General features: G+C 40.4%; 1 protein-coding gene across 8 annotated transcripts in view; it reads left to right on the top strand.

The window, feature by feature from the left end:
• The window catches only part of pitpnm3 (PITPNM family member 3), a 125,167-nt gene that overhangs the window by 85,531 nt on the left and 25,900 nt on the right, over window positions 1-13,736 (top strand). For all 8 annotated transcript variants that reach the window (XM_023961426.2, XM_078929756.1, XM_023961427.2 and 5 more), the window contains 5 exons: window positions 2,805-2,994; window positions 4,697-4,819; window positions 6,060-6,241; window positions 10,191-10,348; window positions 10,725-10,895. In XM_023961426.2, coding sequence (XP_023817194.1) covers window positions 2,805-2,994; window positions 4,697-4,819; window positions 6,060-6,241; window positions 10,191-10,348; window positions 10,725-10,895 — 824 coding nt within the window. The remainder of the gene's footprint in view (window positions 1-2,804; window positions 2,995-4,696; window positions 4,820-6,059; window positions 6,242-10,190; window positions 10,349-10,724; window positions 10,896-13,736) is intronic.

Raw genomic sequence — 13,736 nt, 5'->3', positions numbered from 1 at the left:
TTTCTACCTAAAAATTAGGCTCTTTTTCAAACGTTATTTTTCATCTGCTTCTGATTAACAACGCAAAGAAAGGATCACTTAGAAACGGCCAAAAAAATCAGCTTTTTGAGCTTTTAAAAATAAAATAATAAAATAAAAATAAAATACCTGCGCTCTGAACACTTGCCCCTCCCAATCACTCAATAATACGAAAGGGTTCTCACAGTGAGAAACAGCCACTTCCAGGAGGACACTGTGCTGCCAGCACCGCCCCCAGACTAACACACAAACACACACACACACTTTCTCCGCAGACCTAGCAGTATTTTACAAAAATTCTGTCCTTTTTATGTGCACCATATGCACATCCATCTTTTTAAAATTTCGGATAATGTTTGTTTTCGTGGGCGAAACACAGACACGCTGCCAAGGCAGACTCCAGGTTGATGTCATGAAATGGGCTGCACCCACAAGGGGTGACAGCCATTGCCTCAGAGATCGAGTCGTCTTACTTTCGGGTAGGAAAATGAACTGTCACAACAACTCATTTCATTAAAAATGCATTCTTCAGTGTGCCCATGTGTATTATTATAATATTGGTAATATGCCGATGAAGACTCATTCATCCAGGTTGATTCCATGATAGTAGTAGGTTTAGGGGTTGTCATCTGGACTTAGTTTTTAAAGTTAGGTGTTTCACCTCTAATCCAAAAGGCTTTGTCAATTCTGATAAAGCCTGACAAAGCCTCAGAATTGACAAATCCTTTTGGATAAGAGGTGAAACGTCTTCTAACTTTAAAAACTAAGTCCAGATGACAGCCCCTAAATCTACTACTACGAATATTGGGAATAGTTTACTCCGAGAGGCCTAAGAAAACCATGACATGGGCTCCTTAAGCTTAATTTCCTTATTTCTTTAGAGAAATGCCACAAGAACATGTTTGAAACCCGATTTTCTTCGGAGTGGATCCTTAACCACTTAAAACTTTACTTCAGGTCTGTAAAATACTGCTTTAGTTAAATCCACAGTTTCAAAACTGCTTTTGATTATTGCTCACTTTAAAAAGTATTTATCATAAGTAATCATGAGGTACTGTTTACATTACAGTATCCTATTAAGATATAAACTGTAACAATATTGAAAAATATGTATAACTTGTTTTTTCTCAGGTGTGAGTGTTGGGCACAGCAAGGCACAAGTGATGAAAATAAAAGTATATCTTGTACCTGCACTAAGTGAATTTAGAAATCCTGAAAGAACACTGTCAGGAAATATATATTTACCCTACTAAAATCCATGATTTGATCTATTCTGTTTGAATGGCAGACAAAAGCAAAATTACCCATATTTTGTTGTACCCTTGACCTCATAGTATGTGTGCCGTTTTTAATTTTTGCCATTCATCCTTAATCTAACAGTTGATTTGCTGCAGCTTAATACAGATTTGGCAAATTATAATCCCATTTTGAGATGGCAGCTGTGCATGATTGGGTAGCTGCAATCCAAGGGAGAAAACAATCCACACTTTTCTGTACACACACTGTTGCACAATATTTTTCTCATCAACCACAGCTCTTTTCTATCAAACTATGGAACAAATGTTGCTAAATGTAAAGGTCAGTGTCTTGCTCAAAAATACACTGTGCAAACCTGCCTTCGCATCTGCACCAAGGACATGGGCATGTGATTTCTGCACCTCTGCCAGGTTGACTGGTTATGCTTTATTTGAGGTTCAAATTTAATAAAATGACATTCGAGTCCCCAAGTAATCAATACATATAATACATATACAATGGTTTTTATGCAAGGTCCTATTAAGTGAGAGCAACTTGGAGCAGTATTAAGTACAAAAGCAAATGTATAGGGTGGATTAACACTTTCACACCATCTAAATTCTTTGTTATCTGTGATGCAGTCATCAGTGTTGGTAGACAACATCTGTGCTCGGTCTCTGTCCTGCTATAAAAAAAAAACATCTCTCCTCGGAGAAGTGGAGCTCTTATCTCCCCCTGCATCTTCATTCTTTTCATGCCGAGCGTCGTGCCTGACTACATTGTTCACCAGTTCACATATGAGCACTTTCACAGCTAATTACCTTGAGTGTCCCATCTCATTAATCCACCCCCCCACCCCCCTGTAACCATAATAAGAGAAGCTGATTCATTACTGGCTACTATGTACGCGCTTCTAAATAAAAGAGGAAACTCAAATTAGTGCTAATTTTAATCATTACTATTTAGGATTTCCAGAATAATTGTTTGTTTTTTTCCACTCTTTTGCTGCCCTGATGTGTCCTGTTGTGTGAAGGGGGTGACACAATTCTGTCACCATGTTGCATTCTTGCTCCTTCCTTTCAATCGGGGCTTTTTGATGGATGGCTGCAGGGTGTCTGGCAGCCCAAGGAGACAGGGCAGGGCAATGCCATGTTTCATTGTCTTCTGTCACGTGTCCTCTCTAGTTGTCCATTTGTACTGAGATGTACACAAGCATACAGCAATATCCGATCGATAAGGCATAAACTTTTCCTGCTCTGCGGGCCCTTGTTTGTTTTTTAATCCTTGACATAATGGTGTTTATCCTCTTATCTTGCCACTTGACTTTGTTACACACATACGTACACACACACTGTACACATCATATCAGATGAAGAGCATCATCTGCCAACATTCTGTAGTCTTTGAGGCTGGTGTTAGACAGAGATGCTATCAAAGTGAGGTTTAGGGTTGGACTAAGTTGAAAGCCTTATGAAAATGAAGTCTAATTTGATTTCTTAAACTGTCCATCATGCATGCATTCTAACTTCCTTTCTTTGTTTCCTCCCCAGCCTGAACCCATACAGCTACGATGAAAGCTGTGTGTCGAGCAGTGTGGACCACTTGCCCCTGGCTGCCCTCCCCCTCCTTGCCATTGTGTCTCCACGCTACCAGGATGCGGTGGCAACTGTCATCGACAGAGCCAACCAGGTTTATCGCAGCTTCCTGCAGTCTGAAGATGGCCAGGGCTTCGCGGGTCAGGTCCGTGGTGATTTCTTCTGTTTATGACAGAGCAGAGAGGGATCAGCTCTCTCTTTGTCCCGAGTTATTGAATTGTAGTCTTGGGGCCAAGGAAAGATTGCTCATGTGTGAGCTTTGTAATTTGCTAAAGTTATGGGAGCTCATTTCGTCAGAGGCCTTCACAGTTTTATTGTTACATTTTGCTCTGCTGTGCGCTGCTCTTCGAGACTCTTGATAGCAAGCTGTATTTTCTAATGAGGTAATGATCTGAAAAAAATACGAGCTGAATTTAGCCGTTCTAATAGAGTTCGGCCGTCTTTTTTGCTTAGTTTAGGTCATGAAAGCTGCTGTCTTTGCATTTACTATTACAACAGAACTGCTGAAACCGTCTATTTCTTAATTTTTTTCCTATTAACTGCAGCATTTCTGGGGCTTACATTTTTTTAAAGCCCTGCATTTCCTAGACCATGAAGACACGATTAAGAGCTGCTGGCCAGTAAAACCTTGATTACTCAGTCACAACAAACCCCAAAATGACCTCCTTACTCATCTTGATTGGCTCATTAAACACATTTAATTGCCTCAGTTGTTTTTCCCCAAAAAATAAATAACACCTATCTAGTTCATGTTGGCTGGAAAAATGATGTTAGATTTGTTTTAAAATTATTGTCCATCTGCAAAAAGGTTTTGTACTTGTAAAAAGAAATTTGTGTGTCTGTAAAACTGTTTTGTAACTGTGGAATCAGCCAATCAGTGCTTTGCCTGAACCAGCCTATCAGATGCAAGATTTCTGTTAGGATTTTTTTTTTCTAGAGTTACAAAACCGTTTCAAAGTCGAACAAATTTCTCATTATAGGTACAAATCATTTTTACAAATGGACAATACTTTTGCAACACATTTTACTTAATAGGAAAACAGTTGAGAAACATGAAAATCAATCTCTGATAGGACAAAGGAAAGTTGGAACACTGAAAAGTATTTGAGTGATGAGGCTGTTGTAAAGTGTCAGCTAAGAAAAAGAGAAGTGATTGATTAGCCCTAAAAGGCACATCAGCCTTTTTTTATGACAAAACTGCACCAATGTGTCTAAAAATTGCATGATAATAATAATGATAATAATAGTAAAAAATAATGTATAGCAGCAATGAATTTGTTGAGGTTTGAACTTAAATTTTGATGGAAGTAATCTAACCCATAAAATCTGACACCCAGAGGAACATAGATAGTCTTTGGGAAATGCCTGATCTTATTCATTAACTATAGATGTTTTTACCAGCAGGGGGCTTTAAATAAATTCAAAAGTTTTGTGAAACCCATTGATGTAGGCTCTGTGGGCATCAAACTCCCAATTCACCTGACTCAGTAAAAACAGTAAAGCTGCTCTGACTTTTGATGTTCTGATAGTCACCTAAAAGCTTCTTTTTGAGTCCTTTGGAAGAAAGTTTAAGTCAGTTGCTGGAGTTAGGCATTCTTTTGCTCAGTAAATAATAAGGGATTTTTTTGCACACTTAAGACCTTTAAGGAAGCAGAATCTTTCTTAAATTTTATCCAGAATCTCAAGAAAACATTGTGACAAAAATGATTTCTGTGTATGGATCTAGAACATCCTGTTTCCTTCCTTCCTTCCTGTCCCAGTATAGTGAACTCTCATACTGTCATCTGTCGATGCTTTCACTGACTAAAGGCACAGCATGAAGACAGTTGTGAAATCTTTCCAAGCAGGTTTGCCTGATGGGTGACTGTGTGGGTGGAGTGCTGTGCTTTGACGCTTTGTGCTTCAGCAACCAGCCGAGGCCTGGCAGTCCTAACAACAGCAGCAGGAACAACAGCACAGAAAGCCTGAAGGTAGGAGCTTCAGTCAAAGCACAACAGGAACACTCAGAGGTCTGTGGGTGTGTCATGATGAAAGAACACACCAATTACTTTGATTGAGACATCCCAGTGAACAATCAGATATGCCTGCCAAGTGCCTTCTATTTATCAGGAGAGTTGTGGTCTATTAAGCTATGGACACTCCAGGCATGTGTCTCGCATGCAAGAACTCGCTAAACGTGAGTTTTTTTAACATGCATAAAGCCCTTGGTCTTCACACTGGACAAGCAGGGAGGGCCTTCGTCTTCTTTTTCTTTTGCCACTAGTGCATGTCTGCCATCTACAATTAGAAGAGACTTGATGCAAAATGTTGAAGTGGCTCAAACCTGACAAATCTTGCTCCAGGCTTTTTCTGTTACAGTTCTACTTCGATAAATGAAAGACTTGCTGCTGTATGATTCTGGCTGGACTTCTGTGAATTAAAGTTTATGTCATCCATACATCACTAACAAAGTTCAACTAGTTTGACTTTGTTTTACCCTGAAAACTGACTTAAAACGTGTGTAGTGACTCATGAATGCAAGAGTTTAAACGCACTTCAACATGTGTTGCCGCGGGCGGCGTGAATGTAGCTTTAGAGAGGATGTAAACGGGTGAAAATGTCGTTGACAACACATTGTGGTTGCTTCAATGAAAACCACATTTTAATATCTTTCTGTCGCTTTTTTATCATGGTGGAGGACATAAATATAGACGATTACGATTAAAACTGGATTTCTGAGTATTTCTTAATTTAATTGTAATGGATCAAGAGAGACGAAAACGCACCGTTAAAAAGAAAAAAAACCATAACGAAAGGACCACTGGGAACAATTTTACAATACAGCTAATATATACCAGTAGTTGGAGTGGGGCTTTAAAGCCTCTCTTGTTGTTTTCATACAACTTCAAGCTTGTAGTAGAGAAAGGTGAAAGTATTCCACGTGGTAAACATGTAGCATAATAACCATTATTTGTCATACTAAAGCAGCTTGTGCCTTTCCCCCCTGTTAAATGTTTCAGAACCCAGCATTCCTCGACCCATTTTTGCCAGTCAGATCTGCTCACAGCAAATAGATTCACTCGTACTGAAACATTTTTTTCCATCCCACACTTAACAGTTCACCTGGGAACACACATCATCAACTCCCCTCACATTATGCGCCTTCACAACGCAGCCACGGTCGTGACTGGAGCTTTCATTACAAGTTGTTCTTTCTCCCTCCCCTCTCAGGATGGCTCCGGGCTGATGCAGGTCTCCGGTCGGGGCCTCAGTTCCAGCAAAAGGCTGAGCAAGAGCAACATCGACATTTCTGCTCCCAACAATGGCCAGGGTGGTCCTTCACTCAGCCGAAAGCAGAGCGACTCGTTCGATGGAGACAGCTCTTCCAGCGGACAGCGAAACTTTTTCTCCAGGTGGAGTTTAAACCCAAATTCAACCACTCTGATTCTTTTTGTCTTATGTCCTGATCACAAGATTTTTCCTACAATTCATGCATAATATCATACTTTGTTCAAGATGCAAGAATCAAACGCCTCCGTCACACATTTTGTATTCGAAAATGACACACATACAGACATGAACAGGAAGGTTCATTGAGTGAAAGGTCAAGTCTGAATCTTAGAAAATTAAAAGCTATATACAAGATGAATTAGGTTTTATGATGTCATAATACAATGACGCTGTTTTCAGGACAGAAATCCTGGGCTTGTTCCTGCAGCTGTGCACCTGTCAGCATCAGATTCAAAGAAGCTGTATCAGACGCTCTGAGTCTGCTGCCGTTTACAAGCATTTGTCACTAACTAATGAGCATGTTATAGATTTATACATTGACCCAGATGCTTTGAGGTGGCCTGACATCCAGGTTTTGCTGTAAAGTGTCATCTATGGTCTTGCCCCAGCTTTCATCAATGTTTGCAGCTTGACTGCCCGACTTGACTACCTGTCTCAGCTGGACTATAAATAGCTTGTTTGTGCCTGTGCCAGACAGTCTGAAGGAGACTCAGCACTGCAGGTGAATTCAGCTGGGCAAGGATGGCAAGGGAGGACCGCTGTATTTATTGGCTTCAAGTACACATTGGTTTGATTTATGGTTCACATGCTGTTTTTACACCACCGCATCGTCTGGAAACACTGTAGATACCATCAATCACCAACAATGCCACATGGTACAGCACCTTTCACTTCCTGTCACGCTCCTTATTAAACCTGGGAGAGGCCGTGTAAATAATCCTAGTCACCCAGAGGGCTTAAATGTCTTTTTTCAAGACACGAATCCTTCTATCAGACTAGCTGTTTGTCTCTTGTTTCCAGCAGTTATCTTGTGCGGTGGCTTTTCTGTGGCTTTGGCGGTGTATAGTCTTGGATTTTACAAAGATAGGTTGCTACAAAATGAAACAGATCCACTTATCATATTGGAAAAAAAGCAAAGCCAGATTTTGTTATGTCAAACAACCAAAAACGCTGTAGAATAAAAGAAATAATGCAGGTGTAACAATAAAAAAACAGAACCCAGATTATGTGTCACGGTGGAGGGGTGGCTCGAGAGCCGGTTGGACCCAGATGCAGAGGCAGGAGGCAAGGATCAGGGCTAGTGGGTTTTAATGCACAAAAAGAACAAACAAAAAGCGCTGCAGAGCAGGATGACAAAACCCAAACGAAAACTCACTGTGGCGTGGCGAGGGACAAGGGACAAGGAACGAGGAACAGGGCATGACATGGCATGAACACCAGAACAGGAATAACTAATGGACCAACACAGGAGGAAGGCAGAGACAAGACTTAAATACAGACAGGGCAGACAAGACACAGGTGAACACGATCAGGGCAGATGGGGACCAAAGGAAGTAAAACTCAAGAAAACAGACAAGACAGGAGACTTTCAAAATAAAACAGGAAACAGAAACAAGACAGAACAAGGACCAAAACAAGACAACAGTTTCAAATCATGACATTATGAAACACAAAGTTTAATTTGAAGGGCCTTTCCAATGAAAATTGTGTTTTTGGTGTTTTCTAAAATAGTCATATATTAATATGATGGAGGAGATATGTTGAGGAAATTGAGAATACATTCGAATTTCTCAGTATTTCTCTAGTCAAATCAAAGTGAATCTGAAGCAGACAAAAAATGCAGTTGGAAAAAGCCTGCAGTGGTGACGTAGGTACTACAGTTTGTGGCCCACAAGCTCTGTGATTCACTCAGTTCTGAATTTACTCAGTTCTGATGTTTCCACTTTTTCGAACCAAAGTACACTTTTCCCTTGACAAAACATCCCATGGCACATCAGCAACCCAAAATGTAAAAAAGAGAAAAACTCTATACTCTGCATTGATATACAGTCCCTCCCCGATCTTGTGTGAATTAATTTGTAATAATTGAGGCGCAAAAAATTTGAAGTTGCAGCTGTTTTTCCTAAAATCTGCAATAGTTTTTGATAATAATTTTCAACTCCAGTGGGTGGAGCGTTGTGCTGGGCCCCCTGGTGCGGCTGGAGGGCTGTTCTCTTGCTGGGGGCTCGTGCTCTCCGTGGTCCTGTGCCCTCCTGCTCTATGGAGCTGGTGTACCCTGTGGTGGTCCTTACATCCATGGTCTGGGTGGATGTGATTGGGCTGCCTGTCAGGCGAATGTCCTTGATCTGCTAGCCTGCACAGTTTTCATATATAATTAACATATTTGTGCCATCAGACACTTTCCTGAAGGGAAAGATAGATGGACATTTAAGAGAACCAAAATTTCTACCTCACCAGGGTCTAAAAAGCATGTTGAGAGTGCGCACTTTTGTCAACATTAATTAAATTGTTAAAATGGGAAGAGCCTGTTCCCAAATGACGATAAAATTGCCATCAAATCCATTATGTCGTTCTCCTCTGTACAATCGATGCGGAGTCTCTCCAACAACTAAAAGTGAATCACACCAAGGAGTAATTTTTTTAGACTTGACAGAATGTTTTGCTACAGCACTTTGTACAAATCTTTAAATAGGTATACATATGGATCTCAAATGCCAAAATAGCAATAGAACGTAATCAATGCAGTATTGATTTGGCTTTTACAGATGGCTGGAGACTGCTGGCTAATCCTTCTTCCATGTGTAGGACTTAATGGGGAAATGTTGGCCCATTGTTGAACAGACGGATCCAGTCAGTCAGCAGAGGAGGATGTGACTGTGACCGGCTCTGCTGTTCAAATAGCTGTCAGTATGATGCAGCCTCCAGAGGCCTATTGAAGAGCTGCTCAGTCTGAGTCATAAAGTTGCCACGCTGAAATGAAGCCCCAGAATGTTAAAACAGACCTGCTAGCATTTGAATGAGACCAGAGAAAGACGACGTCTGACTCTGTAAAATCAGATATTCTCCTTCCTGCTTTCAGCCTACACAATAATGACATGTGTTCCAGATTAACCTTGAAGACCCACATCCATCATTTTTAAGTCATTTTAAAACCGCCCCCCCCCCCCCCCCCCATCTAATTATGTTGTTTGTAGCCAAAATAAAAAAAGAACCCCCTGTGTCGTTTTCAAGGACATAGTTTCTGCAGAGTGGCAGACGTTCATTAGGAGTTAAACTCTGAGTTGTGGGTGGGACCGTTGGCATGGACCAACCCTGGCCACCCCCTCCCATGGCTGAGAGCTTTGGAGTCTGCCTGGCGTATTTTCTACGTCACAAATAGACTCTTTTTCCAACTGCATTTTTTCATTGCCTCTAGATTCATAACAATTTAGATAAAGAAATACTCAGAAATGCAATTTTAAGCTTAATTTTTCTTAATGTATGTCCTCCATCATGAGAAAAATGACACAAGAACATGTTAAAAGCCCCAAAAACGCAATTTTCATCGGAGTGGGTGTTTAAAATCCTGTATTATTTGTACTTCATGCTGCGCAATGTTTATTTGATTGCTTTATACCTGTAGGCAATAGAGGTAAATTGTGTTTTTATTTTGAAATCAACTATTTATAATCATTTTGCCAGCTGTGGACAAATCATTGCTGTTTGCAAACTTGAAGACAGTTTTTAAGTTTCTGAACTATTTGTTACTTCAGTTGGCTGCAGGCATCTTCCACACACATCTTTGTACTTCTCTCAAAACCTCCAGTTGCTTAAGTGGGATGTGTCTTCTACCAAAAAATGTATTTTACTTTATTATAAAGGCTAGTTGTGGATTAAAAAATGCCCCATTTTAAAAAGAAAAGATTCATCTTGGATTTTTATTTATTTTTTTATCTAGGAGCAAGCCTCCCATCAACTCGTCTTACATTGAAACATTTCTTGCTCTAATGGCTCAAAGCAGCGGGAAGAAAAAAGGATTACGATATGACTGTAATTACAGTGGAGTGTGTGATGTCCATGTCTAATCTCCAGTTTGATGAAGGAGGGTGTGGAGCTGCGTGGAGGCGGCAGCGTCGGTCTGGTGTTGAACCCTGGCCGCTTTGACTTTGAGGTGTCGGACTGCTTCCTGCTGGGCTGCCCACTGGGGCTCGTGCTGGCCATGAGGCGGACTGTACTGCCAGCGGTCCAGGGTAACTGTCAGACTCAGTCAAACATAAAAATCTGTTTAAACATTTTCATTAAGGGTGAACTCTATGTGTTTTATTATAAAACATTAATCTCTTATGTTCAATGCAAAATGAATTTGACTTAACAACACAATATTTGGTGAGTGCAAACACTAAGAGTCTCTACCTGAAATTTAAAATGTGTCTTTCCCTTTCATGATGCGGCTGCAATGCACTTTAAAGTACAAAAAAGTCCTAAAAATGTGCAAAATGATCTATCTGGTCTTTTACTTGGAACAGTCTGGACAATTTGCATTATATACTACAGCTGCACCTCAAAGAAACAACATGATTCCTTTCCATTCTCATGGTCTGTTCTCCTTTGTTTTCTGACCCTCAGTGAGTCAGCTTCGTCCCGCCTGTTCTCAGATCTTCAACCTGTTCTACCCCTCGGATCCTTCAGCCTCCCGACTGGAGCCGCTGCTGCAGCCTCTCTTCCACAAGTTGCCACCATTTGCTGTCCCTCGCTACCAGCGTTACCCTCTTGGAGATGGACGCACACAGCTCATAGGTAACACAATGAATAAGAAATGACACAGTGAACAATTGTTCCATTTGGAATACCTGGGGATTTTGACCATTACTTGCTTTGACCTAATTTTACAAAATGTCAAAAGATGAAGGAACTAGTAATAAAAAAACATTAATATTAATTTATGACAGTTTGTGCCTCACAGGTTCATTAAATGCTGTTGTAGGTACACAGATATTACACTTTTAGAGTGAGATGCATTCAGACTAGCACAGCTCTATCAGGGCCAAATTCAATTTCTAAGATATATATCTGCTAGGTAAATGACACAGTGCTGCTGTGAACTCCCTTGAAGGCTTAGTAACAGAGACTCAGTCCTTAATGAGCTGTTTATTTATCTGAAGCGTGTTATAACCTACTTTAGGGTGTGGAGACTCGCTCTAAACAGCGATTATGATGCATCAGTCTCTATTCCTGCCTGTTCATCTTCAGAGGGAGAAAGTAGGACATGGACCTGCCAGTTGTGCTTCCAACCTTTCAGCATAAACTCCAATAGTAAAATAAGGCTTTGTATATTGAAAAATAAGACTTTTTCCTATTTTGCCACTTGATAAGTACTTTATATTGGAGGAAACATTTCAGTGAAGGGATCTAGAACAATTGAAATCACTAGAGAGTAAAATAAATCAATTTTGTTTTCAGCTGTTTTCAGCGCGAAACAGGGGGGGGGGGGCTGGCAAAAAATAATTGAGGAGCACTGGTTTAGCCATTACCTATGACTTAATGTTCATTATGATTTCATGTTCATTATGCAAATACCAGGCTATATAAATTAAAATTGAATTTAATTAATTCGAATTGAATATAAATAAAACCTTGTTTAAAAAAAACTGGGCAAGTATTGATACTTTTCTTTTACTGCCAACATTTTAATTGTACTTAAATATACAAACAATTATAATCGTTTTCCCATAAATCTAGAAATGATACATTAGATTTAGACCAACGTCTCCTTGAAATGTCATCAAATATGGAATATGTTGTTGTGCATTTCTGCCATTTTTCTCAGTCCAAAGCCAACTATTCCCCTCTCAGGGGTTAGAGCCTTAAAAAAAACACTAGCATTTGAAACAGTGTACAAGAAGTCCCGCAGCTAAGCACAGCAGATGCACGACAAAAACATGTTTTCTATTGTTAAGGATGGCATTCTATTCCCTTTTTTCAGAAGTTGACATGTTTTGAGGTGTTGGGGAAACATGTGAGACATGCTTTGGTCAAAATATCCCACATGTTAGAACTCACCTTTCCTCTGCAGGGACTTGAAACTGGTATAACAGCTTTAATTCAATTCAATTTTGTTTGAATAGCCCCAAATCACAACAACAGTCGTCTCGATGGGCTTTGAAGTACATGAACTCAAAAGGATCATGAATATAAAGAGTTCAATAGGAAAATACTAAAATGAACTAACAAACTGACTAAGCTATACTGGCATCCCTGCCCTTAGACCCCCCTTTGCGGTAAGGAAAAACTCCTAAAAAACCGGATTCTGGAAAAAACGAAGAAACCTCAGGGGTGCCCACATGAAGGAGGGATCTTCCCCCAAGACGGACAGGCAATTTACCAGAACTCTTAGAGAAGAATTAACTTATCTAACACTACAACTACATATATAAAGTCCAGCAGGCGAGCTTCATCCAGCCGTGGTTGGGGGGACAGTCAGGGGCGCGAGTCGCGCCTGAGACAGGAACCACAGCCAGGTTTATGCAGTTCAGTTTGAAGGTTCGGGGAGTGCAGTATTTCAGTATTGGAAGGGGTGTGGAATTCCAACAAACTCACTCCTGGTTGGTGAGAGTGGTTGTCATAGAAACCTTGACTCAGACTGACTCAGAAAAACCACTTCATTCTGGCTCAGTATGGCTTCTGTGTCTGTGCCGAATTGGCTTAATTCACTGGAGCCAGAAATAATGCACTCTCAATGGGTGACGTCAGACTTGCTCAGTCAAGTTCTCTTATACAGTCAATATAAATTATGCAACTTACCCTAGCTCAAAAGTATTCAGAATTCTAAAAAAATAAATCTTTAGATAAAGCTTAAGACAGAAAAAATGTAACTGTTAGGCTCGCCATTTAAAATAACGTTTGCTCAACTTGCAGTCAAATAGATCCATTAACGTCTTCGTTTTTCTCATCTGAGCTGGCATCAGAACAAAAACTGTGAGGCTTGATAGATCTAATAATTCTCACCATTTTTGTTGCACTGCTATTGTCAGCTTGGGGCTGTGAGGGGCTGTAAGCTAGTGGGAGAGAGTGTAAACAAAGGGAGCATGGGAAATGATGGTAGAATTACTCCACACCAACAAACCTGCCCACAACTCAGAGGTAAATTTCCAATGAACTACTAAAGAAACTATGCTGTAGAAAACAATAGTATTTGTTATTTTCCCCCCAAAACGTCAAAAACATATAATTAAAAGACCACCTGGAAGGCTTTTACATTAGATCAAAAGATGATCGAAGTGGATCTTTAAATCAGCAAAACAAAGGCCCCGGTGACGTCCCTGACACAGCTCTGAGCTTGACGGCTCATGTGGAGATTGTCTGCAAATCCCCTGTTTACACCTCAAAGAGTAATCATTTGTGTCTGGATGTGAAGACAGAAACTGATGCATGGTTTTTATGCATGCTGTGAGGTCTTCTCTGCCAGCCGGTGACAGCTTCTTTCCTCGCTGAAGGCTTTCAAGGACCTGATAAAGCATGTAAGCGTCAGGGTTTAAGATGTATGCACTGATAAACTGTCACATTCAGGCTGTATTGATCATTTATTATGCTGATGTCTTTTAAAACCTTCAGCTACCTCGATCTTCTGACATGGCTGAT

Source organism: Oryzias latipes, chromosome 13, assembly GCF_053564925.1.
Source record: "Oryzias latipes strain Hd-rR chromosome 13, Olatipes_Hd-rR_3.1".
In the NCBI taxonomy this organism is placed as follows: domain Eukaryota; kingdom Metazoa; phylum Chordata; class Actinopteri; order Beloniformes; family Adrianichthyidae; genus Oryzias; species Oryzias latipes.
The sequence above is the reverse complement of the archived record's forward strand: the minus strand, read 5'-3'. Positions and strand labels throughout refer to the sequence as shown.